At 52.8% G+C, this 18,701-nt stretch overlaps 1 protein-coding gene across 1 annotated transcript in view; it reads left to right on the top strand.

Moving 5' to 3' along the window:
- MYO5B (myosin VB) overlaps nt 1-18,701 on the top strand; it is a 50,696-nt gene that overhangs the window by 14,850 nt on the left and 17,145 nt on the right. The window contains exons 7-11 of the mRNA XM_029217772.1: nt 2,550-2,615; nt 5,806-6,045; nt 7,128-7,228; nt 16,852-17,050; nt 18,555-18,648. Of these exons, the coding sequence (XP_029073605.1) occupies nt 2,550-2,615; nt 5,806-6,045; nt 7,128-7,228; nt 16,852-17,050; nt 18,555-18,648 (700 nt within the window). The remainder of the gene's footprint in view (nt 1-2,549; nt 2,616-5,805; nt 6,046-7,127; nt 7,229-16,851; nt 17,051-18,554; nt 18,649-18,701) is intronic.

Genomic DNA, 18,701 nt, shown 5'->3' on the forward strand with positions numbered 1-18,701 from the left:
CCCCTTGCGGGGTTCGACCCCCTCCCTGCACCCTCAGCTCTACCCCCACCCCACCCCTACACACTTTCTCCTTTTGTGACACCCGACTTCCCTTTCCAATCAAATGTGATACAGATGTTGATCGGTATTACTGGTAAATTCTTGGGGTTTTTCCTGAGCAGTAAGTGAGGAGGTAAATCTTGCTGATGGATTTAAATCTCTCAGGTGGATTAGATTCAGAATGGAGGGTGAAAGGATTAGGTTTATAAATGACTCATTCAATTAGAAGAGAATCTGCCCTGACAGGCGAGCACAAATCAAATAGATGAAAAGCTGCACAGACGTCAGACAATGCCTGACGTGAAAGTTCCTGGCCGCCCAGCTGTCCCTGAAGGCTCACTCGCCAGGCTCCCTGCTGCAGAAATGCCAAATAATTTTGGAATCTTGGCTTTAGGACTTCTGCTTGTCTCGAAACCGAAACCAGATAAAAAGGGGTATATCTTTCATTAAAAAATAATCACTGAGCAAGAGTTAGAACCGCAGGCTTGGCTCACAGCCCTGTAACGTGCATTGAGGATCTCTGTTTAGGAAGAATGACCTTGTTTCTGCCAGAGTTTGGTAAGAAAGGCAGAGTATGGAATCCCTCTGCAGAAACCCTGAAACTGAGCTTTCAGAGATCCTGTTCTTGGATCTGCCCTGGGTCCCAAGAGAAATTCTGAGCCACCTAGGTCTTTGGTCTGGAGTGATATGGCCCAGGTCTTGGCTATAGAGAGAGGCCAGGCTCTGGATGAGGGATGACAGGGAGGTCCGTAGGGAGCCTGTCAGTGAGGGAGGCACCAAGCCTGCCATGAGGTGGGGCCTCTGGGACAGGCCATCCGTGTGTTTGACTTCCCATCCAGCTGGCTCCCTTTCCCCGGGCCTGGCAAAGTCACCATGGCTATCAGGGGGATTTCAGTGGGCTGTCCACTTAGAAACATAACTGCTGGTCCACCCTAGTACAGCTCCTCAGATTTGGATAGATGATCTCCATTTTCCAAGAACCTAATGCACTTAACAATAATCCATGGTCGTGCGGCAAGCCCACGCTACGTAGAACGCAGGTGCAGACCTCTCCCCAGGCCGGCGGGTCATGAGCTGGCCCTGAGCAGTCACATCCCCTACCACTGGGGATAGTGGGAGACGAAGCAGAGACTGGTAGCCTGGAGCGTCGCTTTCCCAGGTTGCAGACTGGAAACAGTGCAGCCAGTGTCGCAGGCCTTGACCTGGAAAGGGCTGCTCAGATCCAGCCCCAGTCTCCAAACCTGGGACCCACCTAATCCAGCCACAGCTGGACTTCAGGTTGCTAGCACTGTGGATATCTAATTAATCACTGTCCGATTTTAGCTCCAGAAACCCATCTTATTCAGGGGCTATCACTCACTACTTGAAACCACCCCTAGCAGTTAACCATTGGTGAAGGTGTTTCTACCCCTTCTCATTGGACAGGTCAAGGTCAAGTCCAATAGCTGCCAAGCAGTGATAGGAGTCATCGGCTCGGCTGAGTCCTAATGGGCTAGCGTTCCCGTTGCTGCTATCCACACCCACCCGCTGTGGAGCTGTGAAGCCAGACAGCATTCATGGCGCTCCGTAGCGGGCCAGCTGTCACACTGCCTATTGTAGAGCCACATAGGGGAAGCAGGCTTCTCCACAAGGCGCTTAGAGTGACTTAGTTGGGAAAACAATACACATGTGCACACACACACTTCCCCCCACCACCCCCAAAAAACGAAGAGGGGCTCTTAAACCTCATAATAAGTACATCATCATTATATGTTAACCTTCCTAATAAGAACACAAGTCTAACAGTGCTGGTTTCCTAGGACTACTGAAACAAAGTACCACGAACTAGATGGCTTAAAACAACATAACTTTATTCTCTCATAGTTCTGGAGACCAGGAGCCAACAATTAAGGTGTCAACAGGGCCATGCTCTCCTAAAGGCTTGTGGGGAGGATCTGCTCCATGCCTCTCTTTGAGTGTCTGGGCTGCTGGCGGCCCTTGGCATTCCTCGACCTGCAGCTGCGTGACTCCAAGCTCTGCCTCCATCTTCAGTTCGTGTGCGGGGTGGGGGGGTCTTCCCTGTGTGTGTGTCTTCTCCCCTTCCTATAAGGACACCAGTCACGTGAGACAAGGGACCATCCTAATGCCCTCATCTTGACTTGATTATATCTGCAAAGGCCCTATTTCCAAACTGGGTGACATTCACAGGTACCAGGGCTTAGGACTTCGGTGTATCTTTTTGGGGACATGGCTCAACCCATAACACAGTGCTATTTGTGTTCAACCTGTAGGTGCTTGTGAAGATCGTGTGAATAAAGTTACGTAGGGGATGTGGGCAGGCAGGAGGGAGCTCCGTGGTGGCCTGAGGTAGTGAGCTGCATCTTGGCAGGAAGGAGGCGGACATACAGAGGGTGGGAGTGCCGGGCACAAGCAAGGGCAAAACAAGCTCGTCCTGACTGTGGTGGGAAATCATCCTGTGGAACAGCTGCCTTGCAGCCCGTGCTCACCTCCTTGCCTCTTCATCCATGCAGGCAGAACGGCCAAGCAGTGACTTAGATGTGGACCAGGATGCAGATCTAGCCTACAATAGTCTGAAGGTAAGATGCTTGGAAGACAAGCTTCCTTAACTCACCCTACGGAGGACTGATGATGGTGCTGGGCAACGGCAAGTCCAGTCCTGAGCTTCCGTCTACGGATAACTGGAGCCGTAAGCCCACAGTTTCCCCTTCCCGCACTTGAGTTTCTTCATCTTTGAAGTGAAGGAAAATTTGTATTTACTCCAAACACCCCTGAGACAAAATGTATGAGTTTTCCACACCAAGCAATTCTCCAGTTCTCTGTGGACACCAACTAGGAGTCCTACAATTAAATTCAACTGTGGCACAAACTTCCGAGGGTTAACAAAGACCCTGCTGGTTAGGGGCTCAGCCCCACAGGACTGCCCCCTCTTCAGATGCCAATCACATCGGTGGGTCCCCAGGACTCTGCTACGATCATGAGTTCCCATGCCCCCCTTCTCACGTTTGATGATTTGTTAGAACGGTTCACAGAACTCAGGAAAGCATCTTACTTACTATTACTCGTTTACTGTGAAGGGTACAACTCAGGAAAGGCCAGATGGAAGGGGTGTGACGCATGTGGGAGGGGACTCGGAGTGTCCAGCCCTCTCCAGACACCTCCACGTGTTCATCAACCGGAAGCTCCCAAATCCTGTCTCTGAGAGGTTTTGTGGAGGTTCCGTTAACACAGGCATAATGGGGTTAAATCATTGGCCGTTGGTGTTTAATTCCATCTCCTGCCCTCCTCCTCCCCTTTCCTAAGGTCGATGGGTGGGCTGAAGGCTGCAGGGCTCTAACCCCAGGCTTGGGTCCTCTGGAAGCCCCCATCCTCCGAGAGTTACCTCAGCATAAACTCCAGCGTGGTTGAAAGGGGCGTACGATGAATAACAGAAGACACTTCCCTCACCTCATCACTCAGGAAATTCCAAGGGTTTAGGAGCTCTGTGCCAGGAACCAGGGGCTAAGACCAAATACAACAGAAGATGTTCCTCTCACCTCTAACACTAGGAGGTTACAAGAGTTTAAGGAGCTCTTCCAGGAACCAGAGCCAGAGACCAAATATATATTTATTATTATGTCACATGTATCTTACCTACCTGATACAGTTTCAGTTAAAGTAAAATGTGCCAGTGGAGTGGACTCACTTTGAAAAACAATCCAGACCAGGATGGAGATATGTAAGGCCGAGGGCTCTCCCAGCGTGTCCAGCAGGAGGCGGCCAGGTGGAGGGTGGAAGGGCTCGGGTCTGAGGACAAGCGGGCCTGCATTTACTGCAGCGATGCGGTGGGTGGGAGGTACAGAAAAGGGGCGTTAGATGGAGCATTCCCACTCCCCTGTCCTCTTTCCCAGAGACTTGGGAGTTGGGAATGTATCCAGCCTGCCAGGGCCACTCAAGCCGGGTCCCACTTACAGGACTGCAGATAACTCTGGTAACAGCCATATTGCCCAGGAGAGCAGCCCTGAGTCATTCCCACAGCCTTTTGAACAACTAGGGCCACACTAATGGTATAAGAAGAGGGTGCTAGGTAGGTTTTTCTCTTTTGAATTATTGATTAGACTTACTTTCTCATGTGATATTTAAAAGGTTTAACACCTTCCCAGGGGCAGGGGGAGTCTCTTGCTGTGATAAATGCCTGTTACAGGGCTTTCTGTACGCCATCCTTCAGCTTCCTTTCCTGAGGGAGGCTTAGCCCCAGAGGAAGGAAAGGAACACGGGATCTTGTTAGGCTATCGGGACATCAATCTCACCCCTCATTTTAAAGATGATAAAATGGTCTATCCCAGTGGTTCTCTTAAGAGGGGTCCTGGGACCAGCGGCATCACTGGGATCATGCTAGAAATGCAGATTCTTGGGCTTCAGCCCAGACCTGCGGAATCAGCAGCTCTGTGGTGGGTCCAGCAATCTGGGTTTTAACACACCCTCTGGGGATTCTGATGCCCACTCAACTCTGGTCAGAGCCAGAGGAAACTTCATCCACCATCTGGTCTCAGTCCCTTGAACCACACCTGAGAGAGCAAAGGTTCCAGGGGTACAAAGTTGTACGTCGAGCCAGAGTGAGGACCGAGGGCTCCTGCCTCCAAGCCAGTGCACCTTCATCAGGCAGTGCTGGCTTGTCCTGGGAGTGCACACTGCTAGCAGAAGGAAGATCACCCAGGCTCTGAGTGGAGTCTTAACTCCTGAACTTAATAACTAGACGCACCAGTAATCACCACACCCCAGGGCCCTTCTCATTTCTGCAGAATCACTTGTCTCCATGCCTGGTCCCAGATCTCCCAGAAATGACCACGTGTGTGGTGCAGTAGTGGGAAGGACCCTGGACCAGCCTCTAAACTCACTGTGAGCCTTCTCTGCTCCATCCTCAGCTTCCTCGTTCATTAAGTAAACGGGTTATACCCAACGACCTCCTAGCTTTGTGATCCCGTGGCTCTGTGATGAATGTGTAACCAGTGCCCAGTTATCCATGTTCTTGGTTTTCTGTGGGAAATTTTGAATCCCATGTATTCCAGAGCCCTGTCAGCAATTTATGTGTAATTATCAGACTTTAAATTATCTGATTTCATCTCAAACACACAGTTAAACATTTTACCTAGAAAAATTTAAATACACTCCAAAACTGAGTTTCAATGGTATTTTTGACTCTGTCTACGGGCAGTGTTTTCTCTGCTAGCACTTGCAATTGACGGCTTTCCGTATGACCAAAATAATGTTCTTGGTCTGTTCTCCAGAACGCTAGTCCATGTGATGCTCCTTAGAAGAAAACGGCAAGGAGGCCTCTCTAGACAAATAAGTTTAGGATATCAGGCATTTTATGTTCTCTCTTGGAAAGTCAAAAGATACATTAACATATTAGGGTTCCAGGAAGTCCTGTGTTAACAGCATGTTTAAAATTGTTAACCCAGCACTTCCACAAAGAAGGGTTTCATAGCCAAATACACCTAGAAATACGAACCCCACTGAATCACTTAGAGGATTGCGACCATACAGGCATCATGTCAGATCCTTGGCACCGATAACTTGGGGGTCTGGGTTCAAGTCCAGGCCCCAGCTTTGACCACTTGCTGACATAGTCAGAACGTATACTGTGTGTCCCGTCGTTAACGCGGGAAGGTTGCTCTTAGCTTCCCAGGTGGACGGGGCAGGTGGTTCAGGAAGGTGAAGGAGGAGGCCCCCCGGGGACGCTGCCCGGTCTCCAGGGAGTGATGAGTATGTCACTGGGCTGCCTTCCAGAGGCAGGAGCTGGAGTCGGAGAACAAGAAGCTGAAGAATGAGCTGAACGAGCTGAGGAAAGCCGTGGCCGACCAAGCCTCAGAGCACAGCGCCGCCCACGGCACCCCTGACAGCTACTGCCTGCTGCTGAACCAGCTCAAGCTGGCCCACGAGGAGCTGGAGGTGCGCAAGGAGGAGGTGCTCATCCTGAGGACCCAGATCGTGAGCGCCGACCAGCGCCGCCTGGCTGGCAAGGGCTCGGTGAGGAGAGGGGGCCGCGGGCGGGGCATTGGGGCCACGCTAGGGGGAGAGGTGTTTTTCTTACGTTTCTTTACACAGGAGGACCTTCAACCTAAAATAGCAGAGTCTTTTAGAGTCTCCTCTAAAAGTAGAGCGAGGTACCTGCTGTCCTCCCAGCATGACTTTTCACAGGAGACTGCTGGAAGTTTCTAGGATCTTCTGAAGTTACTCAGCAGGAACATGCTCAAAAGGAATGAGGCTCAGAATTAGAGTAAACCTGGGCCACGGCCTGAGCAGCCCCCTTGGCCTGTTTTTTTCACCTCAGGTCTTGCCCCTTGCTATTTACTTCGTTTCCCAGGTAAAGAAAGTCTTCCCTCTCTCTCAGCTCTCCCAGGGTGACAAGTGCAACTTAGCGTTTGTTCCTAATGTTTCCCCCTCCTGCACAGATTGAGGAGCGGGCGGGAGGGGCCGGAGGCCACCTGGGCTGCTCTGGGCGTGGGCCCAGGGGGCGGGGGAGCTGGGGCAGGTGGGCAGCACTGAGTGTGCAGGATTCCAAACTAAGACAGATTTCAGTCATCTCCTCCGCCTTCGGGGAGCTTTCTCCTCCAGGGACACCATCCTTGCCTCTCCCTCCCCCAACCTCCCCTCCACCCTCTCTGCCTTTCACAGCCAGGCCTCTGACTGCGACTGTGATTCTCCCTGACTCTCCCAATGTGATTTTTTTTTTTTTTTTTTTTGATGTACGCAGGCCTCTCACTGCTGTGGCCTCTCCCGTTGCGGAGCACAGACTCCGGACGCGCAGGCTTAGCGGCCATGGCTCACGGGCCCAGCCGCTCCGTGACATGTGGGATCTTCCTGGACCGGGGCATGAACCCGTGTCCCCTGCATCGGCAGGCGGACGCTCAACCACTGCGCCACCAGGGAAGCCCCCAGTGTGTTTTTTAAAAGACACGTTCCTGCCGGTGATTAACCGCTGTTATCTGAAGCCTTCTGCTGCCTTTATCTTTTCCCAAAGGCTCGTTTTTCTCCCTCTGTGTATAGTCATTTCCTGACAATTGTTTGTATAACCAGAGTTATTTATTTTTTAATCTGGGACGTTCTAGGAGCCAAACATCAATGCCAGAACAAGTTGGCCTAACAGTGAAAAGCACGTGGATCAGGAAGACGCTATCGAGGCCTATCACGGGGTCTGCCAGACGAACAGGTAAGCCCCACCTTGCAGTCACTGTGCCTGGAGGGGGCGACAGGGAAGGAGCCCTGCCCAGCCTGGTATGTGAGGGCCACTCCTCAGGCACTGACCTCGCGCTCAGCATCAGGGTGTTGGTTTTTATAGGAGATAAATGAGGAGGAGCGGACTCGGTGAGTCCCATGCGCTAAGGAAGCCTGCTGTTAGCATCAGCGGGACTCCAGCGAGCACCCCTGGAGCATCGCGAACCCTGATCCTCTGAAAAGCACTGGGGAAGGGAGCTTCCCTGAGAGGTCTGACAGGACGAGAGGGAAGGACTGGCTGGGAGCGACTTTTCTCGTTGAAACGGAAGCAGGTGCCAAGTGAGCCCATCTGAGTAGTATCGGAGGGGCTGCTCCAGCTGTTTGCCCCGTCTACCAGCTTTACTCAGCCCAGCTGGTGGATGCACGCGACACTGGGCCCCATGCCCTGGCATTTAAGACATGGAACCCAAGCCAGGCACTGCAGAGATTGGATGGGAGAACGTGATCACTACCATATTGGCTAAAAGGAGATTTCCCTGGACTTTAGCCTGGACTAAATTCCAGAACTTTCCCACTTCTGGTCCCCCCTCAAGGGGGAGCTACGCAGGGCTAAGGCAAAAGAGAGTGACCGAGGGAGGCAGCAGGGCCCCGAGACACAGGACAGAGCAGGGCCCCCGAGGTAGTGCAGCCGAGCACTTGAGAGTGTGCACTGGGGTTCCATTCGCTTACCAGCTATTCAGGGACACTTCAAACCGCTCAGTGCTTTGTTTCCTCACCTGTGAACTGGGGACGGCCGTCGCAGCCTACTACATAGGGTGACTGAGGTTAGGCGAGTTAGTCCGTGCAAAGCCCTCAGAGCAGTGCCTGCCCACGATAAGCACACAGTAAACATCAGTGTTGTTACAGCCCCTCTTGTCACCTGTGCCTCTGTGGGCACTTGTAAAACCGGAGCTGGCCTTTTCCCTGGCTACCTGTCTCTCTTCCTGAATGTTGATCAATCATTAAGCATTTGTTTAAAATTGCTAAAAACAGCAAGTGCGCCCCCAAAGTTGTCGGTAGTGGGCCGTGGGAGTGCAGCATGAACCTGTTTGCGGGAGTGTCACCGAACGACGTGAGGACTTCCCAGGGCTTGGGTTCCCAGATCTTCTCATCTGGCCCCTCTTTCTGCGGATGGGAAAACGGAGCTACTCAGGCACACGATGGGCCTGTAACTGAGTCCAGGTAGAATCCGAAGGCCAGACTCCCAGGCTGGGCTGCCCCCAGCCCGCTGTGTAGGTGATCAGAAGGTGAGGGTATTTTAGCAGGCCCCCAGGCCTGAATTTCCCAGGAGGAAATTCAGTTTCTTTCAAGAGGAGGGAAAGAAGGAAATGAAGGTGAATCTCCCAATGCCAAAACTGAGTCAAGATGGAGTCATTTTAAATCACCTTGGGTGAAGATAAGAAATGAGGTGAATAAGAAAAAGGAACACAGGTGATATTTAAAAATTTTTTGAGAGGAAGAAGGAAACTGGGAACTTGGTGCTGACAAGCGAGTGTGCTTAGCTTTCTGATCTTCATGGACCGTCGCTGTTATCAGCCCCCTTTTTGTTCATCCAGATGGTTGTTAGGCATCCAGACCTAAGTATAGGTTTCCCAGGGGATGCTTAATACCCTGGATTTGTCTTCCTTTGCAGCAATAATGATGATGGTGATAAAATAAAAATAGCTTTTCTTATGTCTTAAAATAATTCAGTTCCCAGCAAACCCAGGGTACAATAGGGAATTAAGAGCCTGTGAAACCGAGTTAAGTATAGAAAGGAGCCTCTGCCTCGGGGAAGGGAAGCCAGAGGAACCAGTGCCCCAGTTGCCCCGCACCTGGAAATGACATTGGTGGGTTTGTCTCTCTTCCAATTCCTTGAATCCCAGCAGCAAGGAAGGACAGCAGTGGGCAGGCTGGCAGGGCAGGAGGATTAGGATTCGATTCCTGGAGCCCAGACAGCGAGGGCGTCCTTTCCAACAAGGGCTGCTCCCTGCAGAGGTGCTTTGAAGACAGAGTTGCTTTTCCTGTAGTGGAGAGTGTTCTGGTTGAAATGTAACTTGTATTATGCAGGGATGATTTTGGAGTTGGGGCGATTGGAGAATCTGTGGTCTCCCTAGAAAAACGTATACACTGAATTTTGCTTCGATTTCTGGAGGGAGTACAGACACACACACCCCACCCAATCACAGCCCCTCTAAGAGTACTGGTCTCCAAGTTCAGAACTTTTTCACTTGCTAACTTTCATAGTTTATAGAGTTCTTTTTTGACCTTTGCAACTGTGTCTTTTGTTTTCAAATTTGGAGCGAGAAGCCAGTGTTGAGGGCCTGCTCTGAGAATAGCCACAGGAATATGTAGAGCACTTCTGCTTCCAAACGCTCTCTCATTTTCACATCTGGGGAACTAAGAGAAACCAGCAACGTTATTACCATTTTATAAATGGCAGAACTAGGGTAGAGAGGAGGCTGGTCCGTGCCCCAGAGTTGGGCTGCAGCAGACAGGCTGGGTGTTTGGAGAGGCCGTCTTCTCAGGGCTGTCTGGAGCCAAGTGCATCAGGGTCTTCCCGGGAGTGACAGGCAGGTGGGCTGGGAGACAGAGGTTGCTGCTGCTCTCGGGCTGGCCTCGCCTCTGGGCGTGCACCCAGGTCACAGAGCTGCGTGGGGGCAGGGGTGTTGCCGGGGCTCAGGTCTGGCTCCAGGAACATGTTCCTTTCGCTGCTGGCCCGTTCCACCCAAGCCTTCCCAAATCTGTGGAACTCCAGAGCAAGACTTAGGGCGCATTCTTGGACCTTTTCTCAGGTCCCAAGAAACCTCCTTGCAGGTCCTCTCCACCCAGCAGGTGCTGGGAAACTACATGAGGCCCTGGGCACAGAGAGCAGGTTTGCTGTTGCCACCTGGGCTTGGGCAGCTGACCCTGGGGTTATTACTCACCCCCTAACGGGCCTGCGCAGGAGGATGGAGACCTGGTCTCATCAGGAAGGGGTACGTGCAGCCGCCTTAGGGTGGCTTGGAGTTTACGGTTCCTTTGGCCTTGAGCCCCAGCTGCTGCAGGCTGTCCTGCTGGGCAGGGCGAAGGAGAGGCAGCTCGACTCTACTCAGCTTCTCTCACAGACCCAGCTCAGCTGCTCCTAGAAGCTCTCAGCTTTCTCCTAGGGGGTGATCATTCCCTTATCTTCCCCCAAATTCTGTTGGTCCTGAGCCATCAGCACAACTTCTGTCTCCTGTAATTCCATGGCATAACCATATTTATCCATAAACAGCTCCCTCCTCTGTGGCCAGGCCTGTGGTCTCAACATTCCTCTTGCTCCTGGTATTGGGGTTGCTGCCTCCCATTTCTCAGAGATCCCGAATCTCTTGGGCAGTTGGGTAGAAAGTCTGGGTGGGAAGTAAAGAAATGAGAACATCCATGGAGCACAAAGCGGTCTTTGTAGAAATGGGACACCGAGCTGGCTGGAACTTTGCCTGTGTCTGTCCATGCGGCAGCAGGTCCTTCCGCTGGGCAGAGGGCCGGTCGTTGGGTCCTAGGTTTCACAGTCTCCACAGAGGGAAAGTAATATTATCCCAGGCCTTTTCTGGTGCGCGCCATTTCCAGTTTTAGGTTGTATACTGCCGATCTAGAAGAAACCTCTCCCATGACACAGCTGAGCACTTTCACTCACAGTGAAGGAGGAGGCCGGGGCCGCGTGGGTGATTGGCCCAGGCAGGAGCTCCCTAGCCGAGGGGAGCCGTTGCCTGGGCGCTGTCAGAGGCTCTGCCCGCTGCTTACTCTTGTGTGTGTCTCTGGCCTCTTTGGGAACAGGGCTCAGCACAGGGGCATATACACGGGAGGTTCTCCATGAATATGGGGTGGTATTAAGTTACATCAAGACTTAGCTTTATTTTAAAAAGTAATTTCCCGTGAGCTTGTTTGGGGGTTTCCTTCTCAAACCACTAGGGGGCGCTCCCTCACCGGCCCTCGCCCCCAGTGGTGTGGAGGAGGGGGAGGGAGACCCCTTCAACGGGAACAAAAGATGGGCCTGGAGTTGGTTGACTGGTTTTTTTTTCTTCTTCTTGTTTTTTCAACATCTTTATTGGAGTATAATTGCTTTACAATGGCATGTTAGTTTCTGCTTTATAACAAAGTGAATCAGTTATAGATATACATATGTTCCCATATCTCTTCCCTCTTGCATCTCCCTCCCTCTCACCCTCCCTATCCCACCCCTCCAGGCGGTCACAAAGCACCGAGCTGATCTCCCTGTGCTATGCGGCTGCTTCCCACTAGCTATCTACTTTACATTTGGTTGTGTATATATGTCTATGCCACTCTCACTTCGTCCCAGCTTACCCTTCCCACTCCTCGTGTCTTCAAGTGTGCCTGACGTCCTGAGCCCCATGGGACAACTGGGCTGCACAGCACTCTAATCTTTGTGCACCATGCCTGGATGTTATTACAGAATTAGGAATGCTAACTTCCTCACAGTACACGCGTGCCCCCCTGCAGAGGGAGTCTGCTGGGAGCTGTAGGAGTGCGGGGACCCTCAGAGGCTGGCAGCCCCTCCTCATGGTCTGGGGGGCCAGCCAGCGTGAGGCAGGAAAGGGCTTGAGACCAAGGCCGGGAGACAGGGCGCCTGCGTTCTAGCCTAGGTGTCAGTGTCAGGAGGTCATCTCCCCCTTGGTGTCCCTGCACACGTGGAAATGAGATAGTTGGAGGAAGGGATCCCCGAGGGCCCCTTCAGCAATGACACACCCACCTCTGGGCCCGACCCAAGGATGACCCCAACAGTGCCAGGAGTTATTCCCAGTGACCCACCCTCTGGGTTAAAGCACTAGCTCAGTAGATGCTAAAAGGCCCTGAGTTCAATGTAAGTGTTAACAGCTGGGAAGGGAAAGGCCTAAGCTATCGGCTCCCCGCTTCGCACAGCCCAGGCTATGTGTGGATTGGCAAGGATAATGGGACACACAGACCAGCTGAGAGCTAAGCAGGGCAGGGCCGGCAGAGTCTACAAGCAAAGGCAGTATCTGGAGAAGCCAGGCCTGTGTGAGGTCCCAGGGCAAGCACCCAGCCGGAGGGAGAACAAGCGTTACCAGGAAGCAGAGGCCAGAGTGGCTCCCAAAGCATCCTCATCACTAGCTTTCCCTCTGCTCCTTTTCATCGACTACAGAGTCGGGCCTGCTGTCTGTGTGACCAGCTGTGCCCAAGAAGCAGCCTGGGTGAGCCCCCCAAGGGCTGGGCCCTGCCTCATGAGGCAGAGCCGGGGGGAGGTATAATGGGTGGCTGCACCCCCAGACCTCACACACAGCCTGACAGCAGGGCATAGGAAGGGGTTACTGGTCCTGATAGCAAGCAGTGTGAACGCAGCTCCTGCTTCGTGATTCCTGCCAGGAAAACTGGGATCCAACCGGCAGGAGCAGAGGCCTCTGGGAGCAGGGACTGAGGGGCCGAAATCTAGTGGGGACAGCAGGGCTCTGCCTGCTGCCCACCACCCAGCCCCGCTGGCCTTCGAGGGCCTCACGTGTGCCCGGGGCTGTGTGGGGTTGGGGGAGGTCCGTGCTGGGGGAGTATGTGACATGTGCCTGGTCTCCAGGAGCTGTGCTGCTGGCATTGGGCAAACACAGGGCAAATGGAGAGGATAAAATAACTCGCAAATAGGAGGCATCTGGCCTCCTGCTTTCCCACCTGAGTAAATAGGAGTAATGCAGTTGGGTCCCAAGGTTAAGGGAAGAAAGCTCAGTGCTCATCATGCTGGTTATTACTAGCAAAGTTAATAACAACTGTTTCTTTATGCAAGACTGCAGTGAGGACAGGAGTTGAGATGAGTTAATACTTTTCTGCCCTTAAGAAGTGATAGGAAGGAAACACACATTACAAAGCAGGCAAAATATGTGGTCTCCTTCCCTGTCCTCTCGGAGCCAGATGTCCCCAAGGTGCCGCCCTGCTGCTCCCCAGATCCGGCATCTGGGAGGCCGCCGACCCTGCCCTGTACAGTTAGCCCCTGCTCAGTGTCTGCACCTTCCACCCTGCGCAGGTCCTCTCCTCCCTGCCCTGTTTGCATCTCTCCTGATTCTCCCTTTCTTTTCCCAATCCTCCTGGTAGTGGGAAGGACCGTGAGCGAGCACAGGTAAATGCCTCTGCCCTGCCCATGCTAAAGATAAGCAGAAAAAGCGCCACCCTCTGCTCTGTCTTCAGGCCTGGGGTGATCAGTGATCCCACAGGAGGAGGTGCTGGTGATGGGAGGGAAAGGAGGGGAGCTGGGTGTTCTGGAGGCTTCCCTCCTGCCTTTCCACACCTTGGCTGTAGTATCTCTTCCCCGGGCTCTCTGCTGCCCTCTCTCTCCCTCTACACTGGACGCCCTGTGTTTCTGTCCTTTATTTCTAGCAAGACTGAGGATTGGGGATACTTGAATGAAGATGGAGAGCTCGGCTTGGCCTACCAAGGCCTAAAGCAAGTTGCCAGGTCAAATGTGTGCCTTTCTTCCTGTGTCTGCTCTGTTCTGTCCGCTTGTGTCTATGCTTAATTGTTTTTCAGCTGGAGTGGATGCAAGGGCACAGTTCGCGGGGGTGAGACGGGGAGGGGTGTTGGCGGGTAGCCCCGTGCATCATCGTCTGTCACTTTGTGTGAAGGCTGCTTGTTTGGGTCAAGGTGGTAGCACTAGATGGCTCACCGGGACCTCAGAGACCACCGGCTGCAGCTCACTCACTCTGCAGGTGAAGGAATAGACCAGAGGGAGTTAACATGGCAGCAGGTGCACAGCTCTCTAGAACGAGGGGAATTTCATTCTGTGGGTTTCTGAGTCTGTGCTGCTTCCGTGCTACACATTGACCATCCTGACTGCAGGATCAGTCAAGAGCATCGGCTGCATTTGTGCTGCCGGCCGTGCTCCAAGCACACGGGTCCTGGCAGCCTGCCCTCCAGCACGTGTGCCAGTCGCCATTGCAGTGACTGCCTGGACCTCATAAGAGCTGACCCGCCCAGCGCCCAGTGTGCTTCAGGGTCGCCATGTCTGACCCTCACCACGCACTCGCAGGGCAAGGACACTGGGGCTTGCAGGGTGTGAGGAACTTGCTGCTTGAGCAGAACATCCAGAATGTGAACCTGGTTCCATTTGCTACTGGAGCCTGAATCCGTAACCCTTTTGGCCATCAGCCCTGGGTGATCAGCTTAGCAAAGGAAGTTAAATGTGCGCAGAATTAACACAACCTGACGATCACATCGCACGTTTCCTGCCAGCACGTGGCTTTTCAGGGCTGTGACATAGCTTCGTGCACTTGAGATTCCCAACAATAGGCTTGTCTCCCAGGAGAGGAAACAGGCTGGGCGAGGTGGCGTGAGTGCTGTGCCCAGCGCCCTCGGCCTGATGCCGGCGGGCTGGAGCGGGAGCCCAGTGCCTCTCGCATCGTCTCCTGAGTTCTGCCTGCTGATGACATCGTGGAGGTCCCGTTACAGTATCAAGAGCCTCTCTTCTTGGCAGAAGAAAGTTGAGGTCAGCTGGTTCTCAAGGCAGCATGTCTCCCGGCTGTGGGTTCAAACATGGCCCCACCTGTGAGCAACATGACATCTGGCTTCATTTCCTCTCTGGTAGAATGTGGATCAGAATCAGACCTGCCTCCTCGGGTCATTGCAAGGAATAGGTGAAGGTGAAGCACTTTGCACGTGCCTGCCACGTAGAAGGCATGGAATAAACCTTAGCTGCTACTTGCACTATAGTGGTTATGTTGGAGTAAGATCAAATTCCTGTCCCATCTAGAAGTTTGTTTTATTTCGGGGTGGGAGGGGGAATAGGATGCGCTTTAATACATAAAGAAATGAATGCATTAATAAAACAAAGAAGGCACAGCCCTATGCCTCAGGAGATCCAGAACCAGATCTGCCGCTGGCAGTGGCCTCAAACCTCTCTCACGTTTAGTTTTCTCGCCTGCTAAGTCAGGGGCTCTCCGACTTTGCACAGAACCCTGGACTGAGTCACCCAACTACAGTCTACATGGAGGATAAGAAAGATGTGAGCAGCAAACTCACAGTGCAACCCGGGAACTAATCCTTCGGTCAAAGTTCCTAGAGCCCAAGCGTTCCAGTCTATTTCTCTCATTAAATTTATAACTTACTGGTGATTACTTTTAGTTTATTGTAGCCAAGATTGTATGTTATCTAAATATCGTGTGTCCCCTAAAAATGCTGATTCAATTACCAAATTACTTTCCACAGTCCTCGCATTGTTGTTTTCCTTTGGTAATGCTGCCTGGGATGAATGCGTGAATCAGTCGTCCCTCCGTCATTTCTTCATTCATTCGTGTCACTTTGCTGAGAAGTCCCTGGGGCCAAGCACTGCACCTGGTGCCGCCGTGCAGCTGACCGAACACGGGGTCGCTTCCATCCGGGACTTCCCGGTGTAGACTTTCCCCTCTCTCTTGCTCCCTCGTAGATTTGCTCCCTCCTGTCTTGTGGGAATTGTCTCCTCCCAGAATGATAGCAGAACTAGCAGAACTGCAGAAACATGGAACTGTCTCCTAGGCACTTCCACGGTCCTGACTCTGCTGAGCTCTCGTCACAGTCTTTGTCTGTATCCCAGGGAGAGGGTGGGGTGACCAAGTCAGGAGACTTTTGATGAAAGTTTGTTCAAGTAGTTACGCCCAAGAAGACAGCATCATAGTCATATCAGTAACTTCCTGAAGAGGAGGCTGCTTCGGAACCTTCCTTAGTTCCTTACCCATTCCCTCATAATAGAAGGTATCTCCCAGAATTGCCCAGAGAGTCTCCTGAAGCTTCTCCCCAACCTTCTCCAGATCTTCTCTAGGTCTCTCTGCTTCTTGTCATGACATCAGTTGATCTTAAACCTCCCTCCAGATCATTTGCAATTATTCTTAGTTTCTGTTTTGACTGGGGAAAAAATGTATATAAAAGGCCAGAGATGAAGTGGGTATAAGGTAAATAAAAAGAAGGGATCTTTCTATAGAGAACAAATGTGTGGACACCAAGGGGGGAAAGCGGCAGGGAGTTGGAGGTGGTGGTGTGATGAACTGGGAGATTGGGATTGACACGTATACACTAATATATATACGATAGATAACTAATAAGAACCTGCTGTATAAAAAATGAATAAAATTCAGAAATTAAAAAAAAAAGGTAAAAAGAAAGGATCTTTCTAAAACTTGCAGAGAATCGACTAAAGGGAAAATATGCAAGTAATATAGCTCGTTCGGTCCTCCAGAGTTTTGTCTTAGCAAGGAGATTCTTGTGAGCTTCGGGCAGACATGGACGCTTTTATTGAAAAGATGCTCTAAGAAGGTTATTTCTGATCATGATATTTTGACATGGAGACAGTCTCTCAATCCCAGACCAGTAGACTGTGCTCAGGAACAAAGAACAAAGGGATGAGGGTGGTTGAGACAAAGGCCTAAGGCAAGGGGTGCCGTGTTTGGCCTTGACCCCCCGTCCTCCCGAGGAAGGCTGGCCTGCGCCCGCCCAGCCCCGTGGACCTGCTCCCCTCCGTGTCCGTCCCCTGTTGGTTTCATGCAGTTGCTGCTGTGTCCCTGCTCGGCTGCTCCCCTGTTGCGTGTCCACGTGTGGCCCCTACTTGGGGGCACAGACGCAAGCCACCCGGTTACCTGCCCTCCTTCCCGGGTGCAGGTTGCTGGAGGCCCAGCTGCAGGCTCAGAGCCGTGAGCACGGGGAGGAGGTGGAGGGTCTCAAGGCCCAGGTGCAGGCCCTGAAGGAGGAGATGGACGAGCAGCAGCAGACCTTCTGCCAGACGCTACTGCTGTCCCCAGAGGCCCAGCTGGAGTTCGGCATCCAGCAGGAGCTGTCCCGGCTGACCAATGAGAACCTGGTGAGTCGCCGTGCCCCGCGGAGCCCAGCTCTGGGAGGTCACGTTCTAGAAGCAAAGGGGACCGGGAGTGGCCTTTCGCCAAGTGGACAAGGTTCATGTGCTTGGCCCTGTGGTAGGAGTAGAGAGTCTAGAAATCTACAGTCAGCAAGTGTTTGTGGAGCTATTTTATTTATCTGTTAATGTATAACTAACCTCCCCAAAACTTAGCAGCCTAGAATAGCAACCACATTTTGTGGGTCAGGAATTCTGGCAGGGCTCAGTGGGGGTGACTTGTCTCTGCTCTACTGTGGTTGGAGGGGGCTGGAGGACATAGACAGCCCCAGTCCTGTGTCTGGGGCCTCAGTTCCCCTCCACGTGATCTGCTCTCTGCACACATGTGGCCGTCTTTCATTGGACCACCATGGGCTGCTTTACACGGCAGCTGACTTCCAACAGGATGAGCTGGGAGGCCTCTTAAAGTCTAGTCCCAGAACTGGCCCAGGGTCGCTTCTGCCACATTCTGTTGGTTAAGACAAATCTGGGCAGGTTGAGTGATGGGGATGGACTCTTCCTCTTGCTGGAGGGGAGGAATGGTTGGTAGCCATCCTGGCAGTAACCAAAGGAGCCGGGCAGATGCCAGAGAAATGAAAGACAGTCTCTGTCCTCAGAGAGCTAACAGGCTAGTAGGGGAAGCAAGACATGTTAAAAAAAAGAAGAGAAAGAAGATGGTGTTTCCAAAAGCATGATTCTACATGGGATTAACAAGTATTACAGAAAAAGAATTGTAGGGGAGGCTTGACCTGAGGCAGGAGGCACGAAAGGGACGTCACCCATGCAGAGGAGGAAGGAGAAAGGGGGTCCAGATGTTTTCCGAGGTTCCACAGGGGCATGTTTGCTTCTGTCTCCTGCGTCACTCCTAGTCACAGTGTCTCTGACGGTTGTGGAGCTTCCTGCCTCCACTGCCCAGCTGGGTCAGGGTGACAGTAATGCTGTTCCAGGTCCCGGGGGCTGATTTTCTCCCTGTGGTGGTGGCTGCTAGGAGTTAGGCAGCCACTGAGGGGCCCGGGCCAAGAGCCTGTTGTGCTCCTGGGCCCCAGGTAACCTCGCTGGCCTGCAGGCTCGTCCAGCTGACACCTCCCCGCTGCACTCTCATGCCTTCACCTGTCCATTCCTTCCCAGGGCACCTCCCAGCCACCTGAGGACCCTGAGGCTGAGGGTCTCCTGGTGGTTGGCATGGCAACCTGAGGAGGCTTGGCCTAGAGAACTGGGGGTTGGGCCGGGCACCAAACCAGGCAGCCTGAGCCCAGAGGAGTCTGCCGTCCGGGCTGAGAGAACACTGTGACCCATCTCCCACTTCATGGGTCCAGACCCGGGGAGCAGCAGGCTGCTTGGGGCGGACCTCCTGCTGGACCCGGGGCCTGGCCTCCTCGATGGCTGCCTGTGAGCCAGGCTGGGCCCCGGATCCCACCCCTGCCCTCCAGGGCAGGATTAGATCTGTTCTCACACTGCTTCCTTCTGCTTTTAGGACCTTAAAGAACTGGTGGAAAAGCTGGAGAAGAACGAGAGGAAGCTCAAAAAGCAACTGAAGATTTACATGAAGAAAGTCCAGGACCTGGAAGGTAGGGTGTGAACGCGGGTGTCGTGAGGCACAAGTGTGCTCGGCCACCCTCAG

The sequence above is a fragment of the Monodon monoceros genome, unplaced genomic scaffold (assembly GCF_005190385.1).
Source record: "Monodon monoceros isolate NGI ecotype Baffin Bay Population unplaced genomic scaffold, NGI_Narwhal_1 Super_Scaffold_1, whole genome shotgun sequence".
NCBI lineage: Eukaryota > Metazoa > Chordata > Mammalia > Artiodactyla > Monodontidae > Monodon > Monodon monoceros.